General features: G+C 35.6%; 1 protein-coding gene across 2 annotated transcripts in view; it reads left to right on the top strand.

Moving 5' to 3' along the window:
* Window positions 1–26,032, top strand: part of LOC106076126 (multiple epidermal growth factor-like domains protein 10) — a 219,373-nt gene that overhangs the window by 129,243 nt on the left and 64,098 nt on the right. Inside the window, exon 1 of one of the 2 annotated variants that reach the window (XM_056029084.1) lies at window positions 22,947–23,035. The exons of the other annotated variant lie outside the window; for it this stretch is intronic. Coding sequence (XP_055885059.1) covers window positions 23,011–23,035 — 25 coding nt within the window. The 5' untranslated portion in view covers window positions 22,947–23,010. Of the gene's footprint in view, window positions 1–22,946; window positions 23,036–26,032 lie in introns of those variants that run through there. 2 annotated transcript variants of the gene reach the window in all.

Here is a 26,032-nt window from a genome sequence, read left to right on the forward strand (position 1 = left end):
ACCAAGTCTAGATTTAGATCTAAATCATTACATGATATGTAACATAGGTTACATACATATATTAAACATCAATAAATAACAGCACCAGGGACCAAGTTTTCAAGAGAGAAAGTAGTGAATTAAAATGCTACGAAAATAAGGGCATGCGCCGACCGAGGCTCGAACCTGTGACCCTGGATTCGACACCACCGCCTAGCGATATCGCACCTAACGAAACTAACCTCTAGACCATCGGAATGTCCGAAAAAACATTCTTCTGATCCAGAGTCATTTCGCCCGTATGCAAATTACCACCTCAGTGGTCAAAGGTCATATTCGGGATATTTGAGAGTTCATCTAGCTCTAACGGGTACCTTGCATGAGTTGGGGAAAAGTAAAGGCGGTTGGTCGTTGTGATGACCACATTACACCATCGTAAAGCGTGGACCACAAATAACCTTTACATCATCTGCTCTACATATCGCATGGACTGAAAAGGAAAACTTTTACTGATACCACAAACCAATTTTTGTTCTTTTATCTAGCGTGTGAGACTGTAGCATGGGGTATAAACTGTTCCAATCAATGCAGCAATAGATGCTTCAATCAATTTTGTGACAGTTCTAATGGTAAATGTAATCAAGGATGTCTTGGCTACAGTGATCCACCAGACTGCTCAATGGGTAAGTTGAAAGAAAAGAAATATGCCAGAACTAAAATTTGTGCTCTTTTTTTTTTTGGTCGCGATACTTTCAACTTTCTAGTAATGCGTACAGAATTTCAACAAATGAATAATTTTATTGTATCAGTAAATAGACTTGAAGCTGAGTGGTAAAACAACTTGGCTGTTTAACTGGAGGTGGCGTTTCGTGTTCAGTGGCGTAGCTAGAGTGGGGGAAGTGGTGGGAGAATTTGAAAATCCACCCGAAACGCTGAAATGAAATGTGAATTTTTTTAGACGTTAAATACTACGCCATTATCTCATGTTATGGTGTGGAATGTCAAAATGCAGGGGACCCCAAAAGAGGTCAAATTCCCCGGGCCCCCAAAATAATTGCTAGCTACTCCACTTGTCTTATTGCAATGCCGTCCCGATGTCGAATAGGGGATTTAACTAAGATACTTTTTGCTGATCGCCAAAAGGTGCTTTTGGTATTTTGGAGAACATCGTAAGACGTCTAAACAAAAGCATCTGCAACAATAGAATAAAGAGATTTAGTGTAAAACAAATACAACCTCCTACCTATCTGTCATTGGGTGCGTTTATAGATGAAAACATATCTCCGAAGAGATCTAAGTAGCTCTAGAATAAGCTTCTTGAAAGAAACATTAAAATGTACATGTTTAAGAAGTGTTTCAAGGGTTTCTAATTTAATCAAAATATTCTTTGTACTTTAAAATAAAAACTAGCAAAATATTTTTTTAATCCTTAAAAAGTTTATATAAAGGGAAAAACTCCGTCCTTAACACTATATACACTAATAATGTACAAGTTATTTCCCTTAACTAATATTGAACTAAATCATTAATTGCCTATATTTTATTGACTAATCAAGTAAATATGTTTATTGTTTCATGTTTTGTTAGGTACAATAAGTAATTGTTTTAAATATCGGAGAATTGCGTGAGGTAGAAATAGTGTTTACTGTTATTTAAGAGGATTAAACCCAACAAATTTAGCCATATCAGTCAATACTGAAGTATTAGTTTCTTTTTCTGCTATTAAACAAAATAATGAATTACCAGTAATTGATTGTCGAATTGTTTACATTTTTTATTGATTCATGCTCTGTTTATGTCATTGAATAAATGTGGGAAATTTCAATTAGATCAGAAAATGGGTGTGGGAGAATTTGTGCGTATACTTTGGTGTAGTATAGACAGACAGACAGACTGAGGCAGTTGATTTAAGCTTTATAAAATACAACATACGACAGGTAAAGAATCTTTTGGAACTTCAGGCAAGAAAATTTATTCTGATAAAACTAAAAAGAAGAAATTATTAGGCATTAATTTTCTTTTCAGACATTCATATGAATACAAACTAAATATCACATTTTCATTGATGAGATTACGGAATTATATTACATTTATTTGGAGGCGCGATGGCTGAGCGGTAAAGCGCTTGGCTTCCGGACCGGGGACGGGGGTTCGAATACTGGTACAGACTGGGATTTTTAATTTCGGGATCTTCGGATGCCTCTGAGTCCACCTAGCTCTAATGGATATTTGACATAAGTTTGGGAAAAGTAAAGGCGGTTGGTTGTTGTGCTGGCCACATGACACCCTTGTTAACCGTAGGCTACAGAAACAGATGACCTTAACATCATCTGCCCTATAGACCACAAGGTCTGAAAGGGAACTTTACTATTTTTTTTCTTTATTACATTTATTTATTTATTTTGCGAAAAAGGTGACATCGGAATTTCACATTTTTTAAATAGATTTTTCGATTTAAATATGACAAACCCACAAAAATTATATCGGCTTACGATTTTAATGCGCCCGCATTAACAAAAAAAAAATATTTTTTAGACTCTTTGGGGACTTTGGGGACTCAAATAGACGGTAGTTTGCACGGTAGAAATGACACTGCACGAACAACTTTGTATTAAAACTCAATTCTGAATCAATGTTGTCTCAATTCTTCATACATGTTTATTCTCAACATTTATAAACTAAACTAAATATATTTTGTGAACTGTTATTAAGCCTCCATGCACTAAAGCACATTGATCCCTTATGGCACGTTCCAGGTATCTGGCAGTGTTCTGTAGGATTCGCTTGTCTTCGTACACAGCGAGACCCCTGCATGCACCAGTTCTGTTTTAAGACTAGCCGTATCTTCAAATGTGTTTCTGAGGACCTTGCAGTCGTTGTGGATGTGTCCCACTGTCTCGTCTTCTGTGTGACACTATTGACATATAGGATCGTAGTTCTCCTGGATCCTTGCGAAGTGTCCCGAGCGAGGCCATTAAAAAAAAATTGCCCGACCTTGTAAACAATAGACAGTGTCGTAACATCCATTGCCTATTGTAGTTCAATGAACCAGGGCCCTTAAGCAATAGGTGTTGACATGTGCACTTAAAATGAAACTTTAAAAATGTGAAATAACTCATGATTGAAAATATTATCAGCATACTAAAACAACGTTTCATTTAAAGATTTATCTAAACACGACTGAAGTTTGGACCGACATCAGACTTTACAAGTATAATGGCGGTATTTTCAACTTTTTGAGGTCTGCTTGTATTTGAATATAAAGCTGTGGCGTAAATAGGAATTTTCCATCATTTGGGGGCCCCCGGGAATTTGACCTCTTTGGAGGCCCCTGCATTTTGCATATCACTTAATATTTAATGTATAAATGCACTCAATCGGGGCCCCCCATTAAGTGTGTGTCCGGGGGATTTTCAAATTCTCCCCCTCCCTACCTACGCCTCTGATTTAAAGTCATCTTCTATTTTAACTACTTTCTTAATTACCATACGATAAAGATGAACTGCATTTTTTTTCTCTTCCAGAATGTGACACTGGTTTATGGGGTAAAAATTGTGCCTCTAACTGTAGCAGATGCTTTAATGTAACATGTAACAGTACAACTGGCTTGTGTGATCAAGGATGTTTAGGTTACAGTGACCCACCGAGCTGTATGACAGGTATGTTGGTAATAGATTTATATCAGGATATTCAATATTCAACGTATTAGACCATCGGTCTTGATGACCACTGCCATGGCATTCATTGCTTCGCTACTTGCCACGAGACTGTGGTGGAAGGCGACTGAGAGAAAGGCCAGGCAGAGAACACGACGTCCTCTCACCCAAAGGAAGACCAACTGGTGCAGGAGAAAGCGACATACACAGGTAGCAATGCAGATGGCTCCACTGCCGCTCCCACAGATAGACCCCTACCTGCGCCGATAAACCTCCACAGCCCATGTCGTGAGGTAGATTTTGTCCGGCTGTCGATAGACAAGGGACAGTACTGCAAGTACACGCTAATATGACCCGTGTTATGGTCATGTGATCGAAAGCATTCACGAACGAGGGACAGTGTGTAAGTAAGGACAGTTGAGTTCAGGATAGCAAGACCGTAAGGACGGTGCGATACTATGTGAGTCATCGAGAACCTTGCTGTACGAGCTAGAGAGACTTGTAGTGTTTATTGCAAGAAAGCATTTGAAGTTAGTGTGGCCAATTGTGTTGTATTGGCTGTTGATGTATTTGTCATTAATCCGTTATTGTTATTTCAAACTATTGTCAAGTTCTTGTGTTAGATGTGCTGTGTTGTTGTTTAGCAGTGTTTACAGAAGGCCTGATAGAGAAGATAGTAACAATAATTATGTAAGCATTCAAGCTAGCAGTAATCCTACATTAGCAGAATGCGACATATCGAAGATTGTATTCAATTTTTACATATGCACTTTTAACAAAGCCGCCTGTGTATATCAGAATTATTGTTTAGGTCTATGTATGGACACAAATCACGTGCCCATAATGTCACAACTTCTCTTTACATTACTTTATATAAATTTACGCACTAGTGTTATTATGGTGGTCCAATTTTTTTCAAAGCGTTAATACTCGCTCCAAGTGCATGCAATTACCCTATTTTCCTAGTTACTCTATTACTTTGAATGAGTATAAATTAAAACTTATAATGACTATTTCCACAACATGGATGACCACATAATGAATACAAGTGAATTAGAAAATTCTAATTTTAAATATTTAAAATTCTATGTAAGGGATCGATTACCACTTTTAAATCATGTAATAAATGTAATAATAAAGCTTATTTTAGTTAGATTAAAGAGTAGCATTTGCGTTCTCACGGCTACGCAGCCGCAGCTAAGTGCTATCCAGTTGTCTCATTCTGAAGTCGCCTGGTGCTCTCTTCTATGTCAGTTAGAGCAAGTTATGTACTGTACCTAATGAACTTTAATAAATCAAATATTAAAAAAATAGGTAAACTAAGTATTGGTAATAAATTATTTTGTTTGATAAGGAAAAAGGGAAATAACTTCTACATATAGAGCTGTAAGTGTGGAGTTGTTTCCCTCAGAAAACGTATTAGGAAATTAACTCTTTCCTTTTGTATAGGTTTTGAAATAGAATAGTCTAGAGCAGGAAATAAAATAATAACTAATTAATTTAATTCCCTATCATTCTACAAACTTCTGTTTAAAAATTAAGGCTTCCAGAAAGCAATGTGTAAATAAACTTCCTGTTTACACATCTCTTGAGACATCGGCTATTACGTTACGTGACAGTAGTTCTACAAATAAATTAAAACAATACTTTTTTTTAATTTTTTTGTCTAGAATGTGGATCTGGATACTGGGGCTTGAACTGTACCTATCAATGCAGCGATAAATGCATACATAAATCATGTGAAAGAAAAAGTGGTTTATGTGATGATAACTATCTTAATAACGGTAATTACTTTCATTATTTATATTATTACTTACCATTTGTAAAAAAAAATATTTTTTTTATTACCACTACAATAGAGTATAAATGTAGCTGTTTTTGTTTTTTTGTTTTTGTTCTTTTTTCCCAGTAAAAAAATATATATTACGTTTTTCCCATCGTTAGTGTAGATTATTATTGAAAAACTTTGATAACATCATTAAGACTTTCCTTTTTTCCTTTGAATCTAGATAAAAATATGTGTCTAAAATTTTATCTTAAAAATTGCAGATGTTACTTCAAAAAAAAAAAGATAATCACTTCCTACCCATTTCATGTGTCAACCTTCTCTTCCCTAACTAATATCAGGTACCCATTAGAGCTAGGTGGACTCAGAGGCGCTTTACATATCCCGAAATATAAAATAAAATCCCAGTCCTAACCAGGATTCGAACCCGGAACCCAGATTCAAAAGGCAAGCGCGCTACCGCTCAGCCACCGCGCCTACTTGAAATACTGTAATAAAATAAAAAAAACGAATTTAAGGTGCCCATTAAAGCTGGGTGGACTTAGAGGCGTTCTACAGATCCCTAAAGAAAAAGATCCTAGTGGTCACAAAGATTTGAACCCTGGATCATCGGCTCGGAAGATAAGCGCTTTACCATTCAGCCACCGCGCCTCCAGTTAACTTCATAGTGGTATTAAATTGCCACTCCTAAAGTTGGAGTTTCGTTTTTTCAACATTAAACCACAAATTTTAATGAATTTTAAGTGCTTTTTGTAAAGTGCCTTTTACATGTTATAAAAAAACACATTGCGCATTGGTCAGATTTTTTGTAAGGGAGGAGATAACTTTAGGAGATTGACGTCCTGCCTTATTTATTCAATGAGCACAACTCAGATTGAACTTACATGCAAAATCGAATCTATTTGGACGAACCAAGATATTGAACTTTCTATTTGCTGTAGAGGTGCAAGCTTGAGACGAATGTCCACCTACTTATCAAAATCATCATCTCAATAGAAATATGTACATGCGAGAAACGGAAGTCATTTGCCGATTTTGAGAGAAGACTCCGTGTGGCTTTAGCAAAAATGTCCAAGACGGATTTTAGGAGTCAGTTACATAGATCGGGGTCTCAAACTCAAAAATCCTATACGCGAACTAGAACTCGACCACTTAATGAGGTTGTGACTATACTCACACCTACAAGTGAAATTTTTTAGTATTACTGAAGAAGTGATAAAAGTGAATAATAAATACTTACAGATTTGTACTCGCGTGTTTGTGTGTGGTATTTGGAATAGTTTTTGGTGTGGGGTTTTTTGTTTTGTTAATTTAGTTCTTGTTCTTGTAGATTAATTTCTACAGAATATGATCATGCATTTGTAATTTTTTTTCTTTTCCTATTAATTGATTTCAGAAAGTCAGGGTTTATCAAGCGAAGCTACCATCGCCATTGCAGTTAGTCTGTCATTGTTTGGACTCATAGTAGTTGTAGTAGTCTTTGTTGTATTGAAGAACAAAGGTAGATGTTTCTTATCTATCTATCTATCTATCTATCTATCTATCTATCTAGCTAGCTAGCTAGCTAGCTAGCTATCTAGATATCAATCTATCTATTTGTTTATCTTTCTATCTATCTATCTATCTATCTTAACTGATGTCTAGGACCACTCAACCAATTTCAAAATAGAATTCGCATCGGTTAAATATACAAAAAAATAAAAATACATAGACATCCATTGGTCACACGATCTTTCTGTCTGTTGTTGTTGTTTTTTTTTTACTTATTATTTTTAATTATAATTTATTCGATCCTAATTTTCGCAGGCGTGGCATGCTTTGGTACAGCCGCCGCAGTGTAAGTAATTTTTTTTTCTTGTTGGCAAAATGTTAGCTATTGTTTAAATGCGTAAAAAAAAGCGACACTATATTTTGTAATGAGGTGCCAAGTGTAACAATTTCATCCAGTGGTTAAATACGTCTAGATATATTCCGAAGTTATATCCTATGACCCTATGTCCAAAGTATAAAAAAAGTAAAGCTCCCTTTTCAGACCTTATGATTTAGAGGGCAGATGATGTAAAGGTCATCTGTTTCTGTGGCCCACGGTTAACAAGGGTGTCATGTGTCCAGCACAACGACCAACCGCCTTTACTTTTCCCCAACTAGTGTCAGGTACTCATTAGAACTGAGTGGACCCAAAGGTGCCCCAAAGATCCCGAAAAAAAAATCCCAGTCTTCACCAGGATTCAAACTCGAGACCCCGGTTTGGAAGCCAAGAGCAGATTCACCGCGCCTCATGGTATACCGGAAATAAATATTTAGGTGAAGAAAGTGTATTCTTCATGTGAAAGGAAACTGTTCAATTCCGAAAAAAAGAAAATACTGAAAACACACTACGAACACACACTTCGTTCTCACGCTACGAACACACACTACGTTCAAAATTGTCTCACTTATTTTTAATAACTTAAATAAATGTGTTGAACACCTTAATAGCTACTGTAACGGTCGACCCCTGGAGTTAGAATTTTACACTTATAGGAAAACTTATATCAAATCAATCTATCTGTCTGTCTGTCTGCCTGATAAAATGTTTTAACACGCTATTTCTCCCTCACCTATACTTCGTACTTGTTCAAATTTTTCTTAATTATTTCTTGTACCTTACAAATAAAATATGGAAAGAAATTGTAATGGACAGATGTGGTGGTATAAGTTGAATTAGTACCCTTTATAGTTTACCCTTTATAGTTGTACTTTTTTAAGAGAGGCGTCCCTTAAACATTCAAAACTAAATATTAAACATTATATTTTCATAAGACCTTTAATAGCACAGTCGTTTGTGTATTTGCTTGAGGGTTTAACCAAGCGAGGAGTTGGAATTCATTTAACAATCGATCACGGAACCATTCACCCAGATAATCCTTTATTGGTTGTCATCCTTCTATTGTGGTATAGATAGGGAGTGGGGAGGAAGGGGTTCAAACATGAAAATCAATCATGGCTTCCACTTAAGTTCCCCAAATGAGTGTACTAATGAACCAGTGAAATCAGCCCATGTTGAGTGTCACCAGAGAATGATGACCAAGTACAAGACACTGGCATCAAAACACCCCCAATAGAGAAAAAAAAAACTATATGGAGAGCTCCCTGATTTGTAAACCACTGCGCAGATCATCTCATATATTGGTCTAGTCATCTGAACACTTCAACATAAAAAATGAGAACAAAGATGAAGTGTTCAATTTTTTTGTACATTAAATATTAAGACAAAGCAATGTTATCTTGTTACCCATTTTGTTAAGTAAATGAGTGGCCATGATGCATGTAGTTCATACATAAGACTTAAAAATGTATTATGTACATTATCTAATGTCATGATGTTAAATGTCAAACTGCCAAGCCCCCGAGGCCCCTACGCCACTGGGAAGATAGCGCTTGGAGAAGGCAAAAAGCATGAAATTGCGCTATCCAAAAATAAATGGTTAAAATATTTCTAATTGCACAGATTTATTATTGTTATTCAAAATCTATTACACATTTAATTACATGGCTGATCCAAACTAATTAATACAGTTCTATCTATGAGAATGTTAAATGAGCCATGATGTGCTAAACAAGGGGTGGGAAGGGCAAGTCCATGGTATTGGTGAAGAGGTTTGGAACTCACTCCCCATTGATCTCAGACAGAAAACATGTTTCACCAAATTTAAGAAGAATATATGTATATATGTATGAAACTTTTTTTTTTAAGATTATTTCAACTTTCTAGCTCTCGTGTTTATGTTTGTATTACAGCGCCTTAAGCCTACATTTTGATTGTTAACAGCGCTCTATAAATGTATTATTATTACTATTATTATTATTATTATTATTATTATTATTATTATTATTATTATTATAAAAGAACGAGGATTCATTCTCTGGTTTCAAAAATACGATCAAAACTGCACGCTTCCAGCAATGAACTAGATTCCTTCATACGCAAATACGACTATGATGCAACCCCTCTGAACCTATTATTATTATTATTATTATTATTATTATTATTATTATTATTATTAAGAGCATTCATTAACATTTTTTTTAATGGTAATGTTTATTCTTCTCTACATTTCTTACACAGAGTGCCACAAAACTAGAGAATAACAAAAAGATGTCCTAAAAACAACGTCCAAGGTAACAATAGAACATTTAACATGAATTAAATCAGAAAGAGAGCAGGATAGGGGAAGAGAGGACAGAGGGTATAAAGAGGGTGAGAGATAAGGAGGGAGAAATGAAAGAAAAAGGGAGAGAAAGAGTAGAGAGTCAAAGAAAGAAATGGAAATCTAAATAGTCAAAGAGAAAGAAGGAAAAGAGAGGAGGGTGATGGAAAGAAAGGAAGAGTTGAAGAGACATACAGTAATAAGAGAGAGATAGAGAGAGAGAGAGAGAAAAGGAGAAAGAGAGAGAAAAGAAGAAAAAAAAGAGGAGTTTTTTTATTGTTTAAAAAAGGAGGACGTAACCATTGTACCATACTTTACTATTTTCCTACATTTTTTAATTTCCATTTCTAATTTTTGTTATATAATAAAATTTTTTCTAAAAGAGAAACAGAAGCTGAGCAAGAACTATTGCGTTTTCTGAACGCTCGCTTAAAGACCGTTTGGCTTGACATCGAGCATTCGATCGCTTCATTTATCATTATAGTATTAAGGCTTCTTTCAGTTTGGAAGCGAATATGGATCATATTATGGAAGTAAGATGGTCATTAGCTGTGGTTGGATCGATGTCACCCACTTATCAGTTCCCCCTCTCCACGCAGCTGATGTATCTAAAGGAGCGGCAAGTGCCGACACAGTTCGGGGTCAGCGGCGTTGCAGGCTCAGCCAGGGTGTAGCAGTGAGTGCTGCAAAGTGCCTAGGAGTCGCCAGACCCTATTTTTTTTTCCTCATGGTTGACTCCCGAAGCCTTCCCCATGATTGTGAATAAATGCAAGACAGCAGAATTTGAATTAAGAGTTTTCTGAAGGTGGGTAGCCAGCACTGGCTAACGAGCTTACTGCTCAAAGCTTACTGGTTTAGGCGCCAGTTACTCGCCCCAGCCCCTTCTCCTGTTAGTAAAACAGTTCATTGGTGAAGGCCAGGCAGGAGTTGGACTGGTTGTCAGAGGCTACTTGAGACGCACGCCATTAGGAAGCATTTTATAGGTAGTAAAGTAAAGTTCCCTTTCAAACCTTGCGGTCTGTAGGGCAGATGTTTTAAAGGCCCTCTGTTTATAAGGCTCACGGTTTACGAGGGTGTCATGTGACCAGCACAACGACTAACTACCTTTACTTTTCCAAAAATAATGTCGGGTACTCATTAGAGCTTAGTGAAATTAGATGCGCCCGAAGATCCCAAAATTAAAAATCCCTGTCTTCACCGAGATTCAAACCCGGGACCTTCGGTTCGGAAGTTAAGCGCTTCATCGATCAGCTACCGCGCCTCTTATTTTATAGGTAGTATAGTGCTTATATTCATTATCTCGAGGGCCGCACAAGACTGTAAGCAAGACATGAGAATCACGGGCATCGAACAAACTATAATGGGAAGAGATAGCCCAATACCGGACAGCATGGAGACAGACTGTATGTGCTAGTACGATATTCGCCGAGTGCAAAAGAGACGAAGCTGCATCAGTCAAGAAGAAGAAAGCTGCCCTGTCAGCTAGCCCTAGGTCAATTGCATATACATGCACGAACTGTGGCAAACTCTGATGCTCCAGAATCGGCTTGATCAGTCACACCAGATTCTGCCCAGTCTCAAGACGAAACCAAAGCCATTGATTCACCTGGGCGCATCCATTGTCTTCCGAGACATAAGGAGCCATATATATATCCATTACCACTTCCGGCAATGACAATCTTGTGAAACGGGACACAGTAACGAATTACTGACCGATTTGTAAATCAACGGATCAATCACAAGTGTTTAATTTTGTTTGAATATAAGTCCCTCGATTTTTTCTCCAGATGGCGGTGCAGAGGGGCAACTTGCAATCTATGCTTCTCACATGAAATGTCTTGATGAAACTTGTATGGTTCCGTTTTTATGGTTGCTATGTTTTGTTATAATTAATGCACACATCCTAAGACAATTCTCTGCGATGAAAATAAAAATATTATTACTATTATTACATTTTTTTTCGGCCGACAAAACAGTCAGGCTAAAGTAATAAGACGCATAGACAGTCTCTAAGAAAATGTAATTGAATAAGTTGTATCTATCTATCTATCTATCTATTTATCAATCCATCTATCTATCTATCTATCTATATAGATAGATGGATGGATGGATGGATGGATGGATGGATGGATGGATGGATGGATAGATAGATAGATAGATAGATAGATAGATAGATAGATAGATAGATAGATAGATAGATAGAAAGATAGATAGATAGATAGATAGATAGATAGATAGATAGATAGATAGATATTCAATCAGTAATTATTTTTTTACTGCAGACTACAGCAGACTACTACAAGATACCTACAAAGTCATTCAAGAAATCTAGAAGTTCATGCACACCTGTGATATTACATATTAACTTTTTTTTTCTAAATTTGATTTTCTTATATATTGTTATATGAATGGATATGTATCTCTTTTCACACATATATTAATGGCACATAAGTAAATTAAATCGTTATTAATAAACTGAAAATAAAATTCTGTTAATCATATTAAAAAGAAATACGTTGGCAAAAAAATACTCCTTCAAAATATTGATATCTGTCTTTCTTTTTGAAACACATTATTATCAAATGAACAAATACAAATGTACCAAAACTACATTCACGAAACAAAGCTGTTCTTAGTCGATACACTTCTTTCTTTATTACTCTCTGATTTTTTACCTGGACTAGAATCTCTTTCAATAACAAGCCCGTCTATTCTCTTTTTCAATAACAAGCCCGTCTATTCTCTCTTTCAATAACAAGCCCGTCTATTCTCTCTTTCAATAACAAGCCCGTCTATTCTCTCTTTAAATAACAAGCTCGTCTATTCTCTCTTTCAATAACAAGCCCGTCCATTTTCTCTTTCAATAACAAGCCCGTCTATTTTCTCTTGCAATAACAAGCCCGTCTATTCTCTCTTGCAATAACAAGCCCGTCCATTCTCTCTTGCAATAACAAGCCCGTCTATTCTCTCTTTTAGTAACAAGCCCGTCTATTCTCTCTTTCAATAACAAGCCCGTCTATTCTCTCTTTCAGTAACAAGCCCGTCTATTCTCTCTTTCAATAACAAGCCCGTCCATTTTCTCTTTCAATAACAAGCCCGTCCATTCTCCTTTTCAATAAAAGCCCGTCCATTCTCTCTTGCAGTAACAAGCCCGTCTATTCTCTCTTGCAATAACAAGCCCGTCCATTCTCCTTTTCAATAAAAGCCCATTCTGTTTCTGTTTCAATAACAAGTCCGTCCATTCTCTTATGTTGTCTTCCTAAAACATTGTTCCCTTGCATTGTTCCCTGCATTGTTCCCTGCATTGTTCCCTGCAGAAAAGATTCAACAAGATCACAATAAAGGGGCTAGCTAATGCAATATCAAGAGGAATCTGTTTTATTTGTTTCATATGATCGAATATTTTTACATCCTAGAGACCTAGACCAAACCTCCCTCAGGACGACAGGGATTTGGAAGCCAGCAGGACTCAAACCCGAGACGATCGTGACGAGAAATAAGAACCGATACCACAGGACCAGGCAAACATCATAGTGTGCAAAAAGATTGGTCAAACGGTTTTGATTTCTATACATACATACGCCTTACTTTCTTCTTTTAGTAATACATAGTAAATTCATAGTGCTAAATGTGATATTTGTATGCACCATTTCTGATTTCAGCACTTCACTATATAGATTTACATTTCTGTTTGTTTTTATAAAAAACAAAATTATTCTTTGTATATGATCTTATTAGAAAAAAAATATTTTTAAAAAGAAATTTTATTAATATTTAAAAATGTAACGTACTTACATACCCATGTGTAGAGCGATTTAATTACTGTACACCATCATCTATTTATTAAACTCACCTACCGGTTAAGCCCAAAGGACTATTTCCCGAAAAGAGAAAAAAAAAAAACAGAGATTACAAGAAAAACAGTTTGCAAAGATCCCCGATGTGATCCACTCAAGGAGGCAAAAAGGCAGGTTTCAATATGATCAGCAAGAATATCAGAAGCCATGAGCTACTAACTATCAACAATGACAATCCTATCTGCATCCATACAATAAAAAAAAATGAGATATATGAGTTTTGAGAGTGTTGCCCATTAACCCTCTCCTGCTTGAAGTTTATCCAATTTGAGATATGATACAATAGTGTAGCAAGTTTAGATTTTTTCGTTTAGGATTATGAAGTAGATATATCATTCTAAAATACAAGCTCGTTATTGATATTGTAATGGCACAATTAGAAATAAGATATTTGAGATGTAAATAGGTGGTTTCTGTCAGGTGGGTTTTGTCCTCGCGCTCCTCTAGGGTATGATGTGCTTCGCCGGGCTCCCCACCTGAACAGTGTTTATTAACTTTATGCCGGGGTTATAATTTAGCCTTGGCTCGTCTGCCTGGTCACCCCTAACAGTATAGCAATCAATTTATGCAATAAATATCCAGGAACGAATAAACCAAATATTAACGTATACTAGTGAATAACAATATTGCATATAACAACAAAGGTTTAATGAGTTAATGATATATATGATATTATGAGGCATACAGTATGAATAAATATCAATAGCAATTACAAATTACATTCACAGGACTATAGCATACCTTAATCTCAGTGCCATAGTCAATCAGGCCTCACAACGCCAACCCAACGTCACGGGCAATAGTCAACTACCAAGCCTACAAATCAGACTTTACTCCAGCAGAGTCCCAAGCCTGCGTCCCTAGATAAGAAAAATACGCACTCCTTTGAGACCCCCATTCTCACGATTATAAAAGAAACAATTTTAGATCTACGACATTTAGAAGATAGTAAAATAAACTGACTTACCCAATACTGGGGAATACCACCACACAGATAACTCAATCTCAAGGCACACCAAGAGAACACAAAGAGACTCATCTCAAGGCACAACAAGAGAACAATGACACTAATATAGCGCATCCTTAGGAACAGAACTAATAAGACCTTATGGTGCTCAAACGAAAATACCCTACAAGATGCGCACGACATCCCCCCTCTCCCCCTAACTGGATCTTGCGAAAACAAGTCCAGTCTTCAAAAAAGAAGTTGAAAACTGAAGTAAATAGACAGCAAAAAGAATTAGGAAACATTGCCCAACATTGAAGCCGAAGAATAGAACCTTCATAAAGTCAAAATTACATAAATATTCACTGCGTTGTAGGCTTGGTAGTTGACTATTATTTCGACTTAGAGACAATGACGCAACTAGTAAAAACTAGTCTAGGTTTAGGTTTTGAGGAAGTATAGCGAAATGTAAACAGAATACTTAGGGAGAGGCTGTTTTTTTTTTTAATGGATGTAGAGATTTAGAGATTTATCTTGACGACTACGATCCCTTTGTTATTATTAAACGTCTTGTTCAACATTCACTATCAGCGTCGACTATATTATAATGTTGGCATTTCGCCTGTGTTATTGGATTTCGTTATTTGAGTGTTACCTCGGTTTGACTTCTCTGCAAAAGACACATAGCGGAAGCGCCTAACCTGTACACGATGAAGTAACACTTATATATGAGACAATACGATACCTAATACCTCTAATTAATTTACGATTATATTATTGACATGATTTCAATGCTTACAAAAGATCACACTGTAACATAATTTGATTTCTCAGGTTTATCTATCTACCTCTCCCACCAACCTCTCTATCTCTAATCATTTATATGTATATGCAACCTATGCGGCCGCAGTGGGCCCGCACTTCCATAGGCCCGCGCTAGATCTAAGTGTAAATTATTTATTTAAACCATTTAACTTATTATTACAAGGCTCTTGCAGCGTCCTGTTTCTCCAAGAGCTCCTGGAAATCTCCTTAAGTGGCATACGAAAAAGTCATAAAATCTGGAATTATGAAAATCTTCTGAAAACTCCACACAAATCTTAGGAGGAAAAGATAAATTTTCATTTCGAGTGTCATTTAATATGGAAAACGCCAATCCTACTCGCGATAAAAAAAAATCGGCATTGTCAGCTTTCATGTCATGTCAAGTTAATTTGATCGCTATTTCATACTTCGTAAAGAGTGAGTAATATGCAAAGACGAATTGATTTTCCAATACACATTCTTAATTTTAACTTATTATTCCTATTCCTACCCAGACTGGGCCCTGCGCAATCCCTTTCGCATTCGGCCCCGCAATCTGTAGGACCGGCCCTGATAAAATATGTGACAGCATTGCTAAATCTCCCTCACTCTCTCTATATCTCTCTCTATGTCTCTCTCTTTTTATCTTTCTCAATTTCTCTCACTCTCTTTGTCTCTCTCTTACAGTGTGGCTATTATATCTGCAACAGTATTAAAGACAAAGCATGAGGTTCTCGTTAACCTCAGCCACCTAGGAGAAGGTGAAGTCTGAATTAAAGTTGACAGGCAGGCAGGTGTGTGTTTATACTGTGTTACTACAGTAACGTATGAAAAAAAAGGGGGGGGGGCGGTTTTTCTGACAGACAATATTAAACATGACACACGTGCATACAACACTATGTTAGTGACACAACAAGAATTACATAACAAAAAAAAAATCCCGAATCTAATGGACACATTTTTGTTTCACGAAAAAAAGGTTTCTATAAAAGCACACATACAAAACATCGATATTTATCATTCTGTTTAAAGACAGTCAAATAAGCATATAGGCTGTTGCTTAAGTGTTTTTGCCAAAACTACCCCCGCATGAAAAAAAAAACCCAGTTCCAAACTGATTATTGCGTCAAAACGTCAATGTCAAAACGTCAATGCCAAACCGTGCTACTACCGTCCAGCTTTTAGAGTCGAGTACGGGGTTACTTGCTGAAAGTGTGTTCGAAATAGCCAAATTTGATTTTAAGATGATAATAGTTTGAAAAATTATAACGGTCAAGCCAGAATTTTTCCCTGTGTGACCAATTAATGTTTTTTTTTTCTCCCAAAAGATATACATAAACAGTGAAGTTTTCTAGGCTAACAATTCCAATTTCAAAATCCATGTCCACCTAGTTACCATCCACGAAGAGTTTACAAAGAGAGTTTGTGTTATGACACAAACTCAGAGGCGGCTACCATCAAATTCATCAATATTTTGATCGTTTTAAGAAATTTGGCGTTATTTTTTACATAAAAGCAAACAGTGCAACACGTCGGCTTCGACGTGGTTTTTTTCTTGTTTTTTTTTTTTTGAACCAATTCAGTGAGCTGATTACCTACTTTTATAGATTTTTACTCAAATGTAAAATTTCAATGTTAATTAAATTAATTCAAATGTTATTGCACATTTTACAATAATATTTAACACGCCCATTCTCTCTTTCAATAACAAGCCCGTCCATTATTTATATATAGATAGATAGATAGATCCACACTTCCCATTACGCACATGTAAATTTTGCTTATTACTTTCTTCGAAGTCAAACAAAAGTATTAATTACCAACAATTAATTAACTAATGTATTATTTTTTTTTGTTTTTTAAGGGCTCCCGAAAGGTAAATAGTTTTGTGTGGTCTGTCTGTCTGTCAGCCCGTCCGTCCAATTTAGATCTCGTAAACTAGAAAAGATTGATAAAATCCGACATTTTACAACTTTTCACTATTAATAGTAACAAATAGTGGAGACTATTTAGTAAGGAAGATTATTATTTACCATATTTTTAACAAATTCAAATAAACGGTTTTATATTTTTTGTCATATTAACTAATACATTTACAAAAAAAAATGTTCTCTTTTCTTCAAGAGAAAAAAAAGCTATGAATATTAGTTGATTATAATTTAAAACAACAATTAGTAAATAGTTTCTCGTATTATCGCGTGAACTGCAGAGTTCCATTAGCACCACAGAACACTAAACTAAATGATTTTTTTATATATTTTTTTTTAATTAACGAAAATGATTTATATTTTAGGCTTTTAATAAGAAATTTGGCATTTACAAAACAGTTAGATCAATTAGATAATGATTATAAGATATCAGTTAGGCCAGGTTCACATCTAACTTCAATTTCAATTTCACCTTTTTCTTTTTCTGCCGGACCGTTGGGGTACCACACAAGATCGGTCAACCTTCTTTCTTCATTCTTCTCTGACATTTGCCTTTGAATGAATTTCATTATAATATTCTTTCTGAAAATATTGAAATCTGTCTTTTTACCTGACTGGTTAGACCACTTCTGATAGCATTTAATACTGTTATTCTTGTGAAAATATTGAAACCTGCCTTTTTTTTTCCTGCTTTTGTGGATCACATCGGGGAACGATTTTGAGTTTTGCGTTTCCACACAAACTTTATCTGTAATTTTTTTTTTTATTTTATTGATTCATGTCTCTACAGGTTTTATGAATAATTGTTTTAAGTTTTAAATTGATCTGACAGTGGAACATGGGAGAAAAAACATACTTTTTACCATACAGACATAGTGAGTTGATGTAAGCTTTGTAAAAAAAAAATACATTAACACCCAAATACTGCTCAATCGGCAACACAAGACACTCAAATCTAATGCTTGACTTTACATTACCGTACTGCCTCACTGGTCTCTTTCCACTCTTGGACTCAAACAGCTACACCTTGGACTCACAGTATCGGTCTCTGAAGGCCTTCTCTAACAATCACATAATTTACCTGTCCTTATATCCCATGACCATGTAATGGGTTTACACATGGAGAGTTTATACTACTCGATTGTTAAAAGAGTTAAGCCGAAGGCTTTTTGAAATCTAGGCGTGTAAGCCTGCTTGAACAAACCGCTCTTTCTGGACGAGGTCCTGGCCAATGTTTATAAAACATTGCTAGTTCAGATGTATCTGGCACTCCGGTTGCATGGATTAGAATGCATGGCGAAAACCGAGCATACCGGGAATACCCGCCATTTCGTTTCCACCCGAGTAACACGTTGAGGCAGAATAGCGTACTCGTGAGAGTTCATACTAGCACTGTCACTGATCCTATAACACGGTTGACCACTAAGCAGCATGCTGACCTGTTACGTGTGTCTGCTGCTCACACTCACGATTAACCCTATCGAATTAAATTTCGTTTATGTTATACAATTTGACATCTACGCATGCTCAGTGTTGTTAGCACTTGTAATTAGATGTAGATCAATCATGGACACCCGCAGGATTTTTGCAGGGGGTGCAAGTTGCCACCTATGGCTCAAAGTCGTAACTTCAACTTTTTTTTTCAGAGAATATTGAAGAAAAGAATTGGTTCTGCCAGCCCCCCACCCTTTGCGATATTAAGTTCACTGTAAATACTTGTTTCATAAAATCAGAACACAACAAAACAAAAAACTAAATTATAAACAAACTATTTACTGTTTACGTTGGTAAAGTTATCCTTGCAGCCCGTGCATTTCCACGGTCGATCAAACCAAATATGCAAAAGCTGCCAAAACTGTCAATAACTTTACTACTATATAATTTCTCGTCACGATGGACAAGCCGTCGATCAACGCTTATCTGGCAGTTCTGATATTTTTCTGTACGTTGCAGCTCTTGCATTATTTTAGAATGTAGACCAGTGGTTCACAAAATTTTTTGTCTCTTAGACCCCTTGACATGTTTTCAGATTTTCGGTAGACCCCTGCTTAACTTGCACATTTTTGCAAATTCATATTAAATGAACAACAAAAAAACTAATGTCTAAATGTAGGAAGTTGAAGAGTAAAGAGTGAATAATAATTTAAAGCTACATTTTAAATTATAGAAATCTTTTTCATTCATAAAAATCAAGATTTAAACCAATTGAAAGAACAATGAATATGTATTGCTGGAATAACCAAACACACTGAAAATGTTTTTTTTTTCCTGTGTTTAGGTTTTTTTCATCCGTTGCTACGAAAAATTATATAGAAATGTGTTGTTCTGTGATGTAGTCCTTCAAACATTACATATTAATTAATTTATTTATTTCCCTTAAGTATCATTGCAAAGTCTTTGCAAAGAGCAGTTTCTCGTGTAGTTTTTAATCGTTCATGTGTAGCTCAAATATTAGGTCCGAGGGACAGTTTTCATTAACGGGAGATGGGGCGAAGGGAAGTTACTGTCACCTAAACCACTAAGCTTCGAGCAGGAATTGCTCATAAGCCTTGGCTTGCTACCCACCTAGCAGAAGGAAAACTAATTTCAAAACTCTGCTGCCTTGCGATTATACCCAAACATGGGAAAGGTAAGGAGCCGGAGTTCCTTAGGCAGTTTGCAGTGCACAGCGCCACACCCTGTCAGAACCAGCGACACTGCTGATCCCAAGCTGTAGGCCTATATATGTCGTTTGCAAAGAATTACATAAGAAACTTTTAATTGTATGACTCAAGCCACCAATGTGCCCTTGAACTGTTTTGATGCTTAAAGAAATTATTGTAATAATTTGAAATGTACGTGTGTGTAAAACAGTATTTAAAACTACAATGTCTGATAAAAATCAATGTTTTACCTATAGTGATTTCTTTTTGTTAAACATTAGTTACATGCAGACAAAATTAAGCTTTTAAATAAGTATTGTGATTAAATACAACGATTTTTCAAATGAATATAAGGATTAATATTTAAAGTATTAACAAATGTACAAATCATATATTAGTGTATCAAAGAATTACATTAATGGGATGTAAAAATTAAAGTCAAGACCTGCTTAAATGAAATCTTTCATTGTAGTCCCCTGTGGACATGTCATAGACCCCCCAATTTATTTATTTTTTCACATTCGTAGACCCCTTGGTAGTCTTCGTAGACACCATGGGGGTCTATATAGACCACTTTGGGAATCACTGATGTAGAAAAAACAGGTTGAGCTCAGCATTATTATTGCTTGAAAAGTAAGACGTAAATGAAGAAACTAACGAATCAAGATGCGGAAAGTAAAATTGTGTTCTCTAATAATCCTGGAAACTCAAACGTGTACTTTTTCTCAGTGTTGTCGGTCGACTGGAAATTCACGGCAGCACCAACTCAAAAACAAATTTGTCTGCCGGAAGTTTCGCATTCAACAAGACGTCATCCCTGGAGAGTTCCTCAGCATGGTCAAGTTAGTTTTTGATTATGTCGTTAAAGTGACTGCTGATGTGCTGTTGAGCGGCAACTTATGCTGAGATGGACAGACTGCAACATTAAAGAAACTGGTTCCTCTCTCTTCTGCTTCTTCTTCTTTTTCTTCTAGCCAGCTTTTTGCTGCTGAGCTGTCAGCTCTTTTGCAGACTGTGCCAAGGAAAAATAGTGTCCAGTTTTCTTCAGTTGTTCAGCACTGCCTATACAGGGTGTTGGTTATGGTGGGCTGGAGTGGAAGTAAAACGTTTTAAATAAAACATTTCAAAACGTCTCCGTCAGTGTGATTCTTCTGGATTTTATTATCTGAGATAGGTCGAATTTCTTCTGACTAGTGACGATTTTTGAGTAAAAAAAAATAAAATCCGCGACAGTAACGTCATACTTAGCATAAAAGAAAATCACGCCCATTACAGATGTTCGTGTGCTAGATATACCAAGAATAATACTAAAGACCAGGGCTGCCTCTTTATTATTGGACTTTTTTTTTTACTAGGATGAATATTGCGTTCTAAAAGAAAACTCATTAATATTTGCTTTTTTTTACATTCGTTTTTCTTTTTATGAAAAAAAAAGATGTAAACGCTTTTATCAGAAAGAATTTATGAAGCTGAAAACGCAAGAATACGCTCAGCGCCTGGGCCCAGCCCCTGGCTGAATTCAGCGGAAACCCGCCGTATGTTCAATTCTATCCCCAGAAAAAACTTTTTACAGCACTTACAAATTATTTAGGCAAACTATTTCAAACAAGAAAACAAAAAAAAAAGGACTAGTTTTAGTAAAATATCATTATGTAAATTTGGATTTTAAACATAGTGTTAAATTACTAAAAATACAAAATAAAACTTAAATATTGTGTTCTAATTATGACTAATTTTCTTTACTTTTTCGTTACATTCTTAGAAAACCTTACGGACGTCACGCAGTGGGAGCCTATATCGTTCCTCCAGGTCCCCAGCTTCCAAGGGGGGCTCGAACGAAAATTTTGTCATGTAGGTAGTCGACATCCGGAAATATATTTTAAAATCACTGCCTTACTGTGTTTTATTTCAAGTCATTGTATAAGTGACTTGTACTTAAGATTATTTATTTTATATCAAGAAAGATAATCCTCGCTGAGTCGTTCATTTTGTCTTAGTGGATACATTTGTAGGTACCTTTGAATCCGGGCGTGTAAGATGATTTTTTTGTGGACACATTGCACATCTCTCAAGAGTATCAAAGTGTCACAGTCTTAGTTGACATTGCATGATCTAAAGTTCACGTCATGTTTATGTTAAGAGTTTAAAAGACACGTGGAATTCCTGATGTAGAAAACAGGAAGTAGAATGAATAAAGTTAGACTTAGAAATCAGTCAGTGAAGTCAAGCAGACAAGTGCAGTCAAGTTAGAAGTCAAGTGTTATTCTTTGGACCGAGTGGTCAAGTATATTTTCAGTCCGGGATGGACTGTAGCGACTTAGAAAAGTCTGTAGTAATTTCAGTTAGAAAGTAACTTATGGGCAGTTGTTGCCAGTGGTCTTTTTAGACATGTATTAGTTGATCTATATTTCTACACAGTGTTACCCGCTGAGATGCGGACGTGATTGATTAGTAACTGACATATATTGGATACTTTTGATACCGCTGTTATGCGGATAGGATTGTTATTATTTCTTGACTTGTAGCACTAACAAGGAGTGCAGTGTACTATTATTATTATTGTAGTAAAATAAACTTCATGTTGTCTGCTGAAACGGACTTGAGTCAGTCGTATAGTTTTGTTATACATTTACACATTGTGATAATCATTATAAAACATTTAGAAACGTTGAAAAGGCTGAACGTCAATGGCTTTCGTTTCGAGTCACTTTACTTTGCATTTAAAGGTCCATGGTTGTTAAAAAAAGACATTACAGGTACAAAAAAAAAAGTAAATTTATTCTGAAAAGACACGAACATAATGCAGAAAGAGAATTTCAAAAAATGCTCTTGAAAAGAAAACAACAATAGATGCAACGCATTAAAGAATGCATGATTTTGAAAAGCAGCCTTAGCAATCTTTGATAGAACGAATTATTATCGGCAATTTCTCGCTTTTAAAAGATCCACAAAAAAGTTGATTTGACACACAAAGGGTCCACAAAAATGATCTACAGAAAAGGATTAAAATCAATGAGCTCAATCGTGATACTAAAGCGGGGGAGGCGGCATTTTTTAAATTTCGCACGCAGGAGGTCAGAATTCTCGCGGCGGCCCTGATAATACAATACCAATCGACTCCATATACAAACCCCCTATATAAACAAAGTTCCTATACATATACAATTTACCTTATGTATGAAATAGAACGAGACTAATATATCTCCGTCAGCAAATATAGCCATGGACTTTGTATCATGTTTCAGAGGTAAATATTTTAAAAAGAAACATTATGTAATAACTATTATATTGAAACAGTTTTGGTTGAACAGTCGTAGATAACTGAAAGAAAAATTATTATTACTTCATTTTTTTTTTTTACATTTTTTTAGTTAGTGATTTGATTTACATTCAGGCAAATTTGTACAAAGTGTAAAGTAAAATCTTTTCAAATATACTTAGTTATATATACATACATACATAATACATATATATAACTAAATATATTTGAAACGATAGATATATATATATATAACTAAATATATTTGAAAAGATTTTACTATATAGATAGATAGATAGATATAGATATAGATATAATTTTTATACATATATACATGTGTATATATAAATATTTCTATATATACATTACGTACACCACTCAGAAATCCACAATCATCTCATTTATTTTTCTACAGTCCCTAATGTATACTAATCTCATTTAAGGAAAAGTTAGGGAAGACGGGGTGGGGAAATGTGGGATGGTTTACTTTCTATTCTTAGGAACCTACAAAACAATTTACTTGACTCGCGATCATTGATAGGGAGCCGCAGATGTGAGTTGCCAAGATGTTATAGAAATACATTACAACACAATACAATCAATTAATCGATTCATCAATCAATCAATCAATCAAACAATCTATCTATCTATCTATCTATCTATCTATCTATCTATCTATCTATCTATCTATCTATCTATCTATCCTTCTATCTTATCTATCTATCTATCTATCTATCTATCTATCTATCTATCTATCTATCTATCTATCTATCTATCTATCTATCTATTCTTCTATCCTTTTATCTTATCTATTTATCTATCTATCTATCTATCTATCTATCTATCTATCTATCTATCTATCTATCTATCTATCTATCTATCTATCAATCTATCCATCAATCTATCTTTCTATCTATCTATCTATTTTATAATTATTTATATAAATATAAATATTTATATATATATATATATATATATATATATATATATATATATATATATATATATATATATATATATATATATATATATATATCTGTCTCTCATGGGTGTAGACAGGATTTTTTTTCGGGTAGGTTTGGGGGGGATTCTTTCTCTCCCCCTTCCCCCCCCCCGAAAAAAAATTATATATATATAGATAGATATATATGTTTGTATGGATGGATGTGTGTGTGTGTGTACATAATCTTTATTACATTCTGACCCTTTATTCTTTTGGAAGACGTTTATTGTGCCCTAGAATAGGTTCCTCCTGGAGTTAGTGAAAAAATTGTAGACTCCTCCCCCTTGACAGCAAGGGGTCTGGGGGAGCGCTGAGAGCTCTCCCAGCGTGGGGTGGAGCCCCGCCGCCAAGCACTATTTCTGGTATTGAAAGCCAACTAAATGCATATTCTGAGGTACCTACAGTGCATTATTTTGCTTTTATTTCAAAAACCTTATGTGCTATTCTTACTGACATAGACCCTCCCTCGCCGTTCGGCGCATTTGCTGGCAAGCTGTTTTCACAAAAATCTGTCACTGGCAATGTCTGATGCCTCTTCCCACCTGCTCTGAGGACCTCCATGAACGTGTGGCGCCAAGTTGTACAATGATGTCATCGCAACTTTTATTATGCGTAATTTATTTTGTCGGAGAACATGTCCCGCAATCTAAGGAGTCGACTCCCATTTCATCATAAGATTTCCTTGATTTGGACCCGATCTCTATAACTCCTAAAATCCGTCTTAGCCATCTTTGTAGAGCCACATTTAGTGCTTTTCAATTTCACTGCACTTTATTAATGGAGCCCAACCACTGGTAGACATGTGTAACTTCTCTTAACTTCGATCTTGGAATTAGGTGACTATTTTGCTCTAGATGTTATATCGAAAAGGGAAAATTTATCGTCAAAATTATCTGTTGGGGGTTTTTAAACTAAAATATATCTGGAGTTGTTGTTTTTTTAATTCAAAACCACATTTAGCAAAGGTCATAGAATTTGGTGACTGTAGTTTGCTTTAAAAATAATATTGAAGAGAGAGGCTTTCAACCTTAAAACGTTCAGTAGGGGGATTTTAAACTCAAAACTATCTTGAGGGGTTTTAAACTTTTTAGAAAGCCATCTGGAGGAGAGAGGTTGAAACTCAAAACCCCCAATTGGCTTGGCTACGCTCAAAGAATTTTAGTGTGTACTTTGCTTTTTTTTTATATTGAAGAGGTATTTTTTAGCATCAAACCCCTCTGAAGGGAAATTTAAACTCAAAACACCCAATAGGCGTGGCTACGCTCATAGCATTTTTATTGCGAAATTTGTTTTTTTTTTATTTTGAAGATTTATTTTTTAGATTCAAACCCCGCTGGCGGGGGGAGGGGGTTAAACTAAAAACACCTTTGGCTATGCTCATAATATTTTGAGTGCTTAATTTGCTTTTTTTTTTATATTGAAGAGGTATTTTTAGCTTCAAACCCAGCTGAAGAGGGGTATAAACTCAAAATCCCTTTGGCTACGCTCATACAATTTTGAGTTTGTAATTTGCTTTTTTATGTTGAAGAGGAATTTATCGTAAATTTTGGAGAGGGGTTTAAAATCAAAATCTTCTTTAGATGTGCTCTTGGAATTTTGGGATTGTCGTTTGCATTTTTTTTTGTTTTATAGAAGAGGTTAAAACCCCCTGGTAGGGGATTTCAAACTCAAAACCCCTCAAAACCCCTTGGTAGTGGGTTTCCAACTCAAAACCCCCTTGACTGTGCTAGGGCAATTGATGGTTTAAATTAGTATTAAAATTTCACCTAAAATAAACAAAATTAAAGCAAAAGATCTGTCACTAAACCCCAAACACCTCCTCTGGCTACGCCCATGCTGTCTCTTGTTTCTTGAAATAAACAAAATTAAACACGTGAACAAACTATTTACTTTACAAGTTGTTAAGTTTATCAGTGTGACCCATGCCTCCCAACCGTCTATCAAACAAAACTGCAGACTTTGAATTTGGTTGCCGAAACTGT

Source organism: Biomphalaria glabrata, chromosome 5 (genome assembly GCF_947242115.1).
Source record: "Biomphalaria glabrata chromosome 5, xgBioGlab47.1, whole genome shotgun sequence".
Classification (NCBI taxonomy): Eukaryota; Metazoa; Mollusca; class Gastropoda; family Planorbidae; genus Biomphalaria; species Biomphalaria glabrata.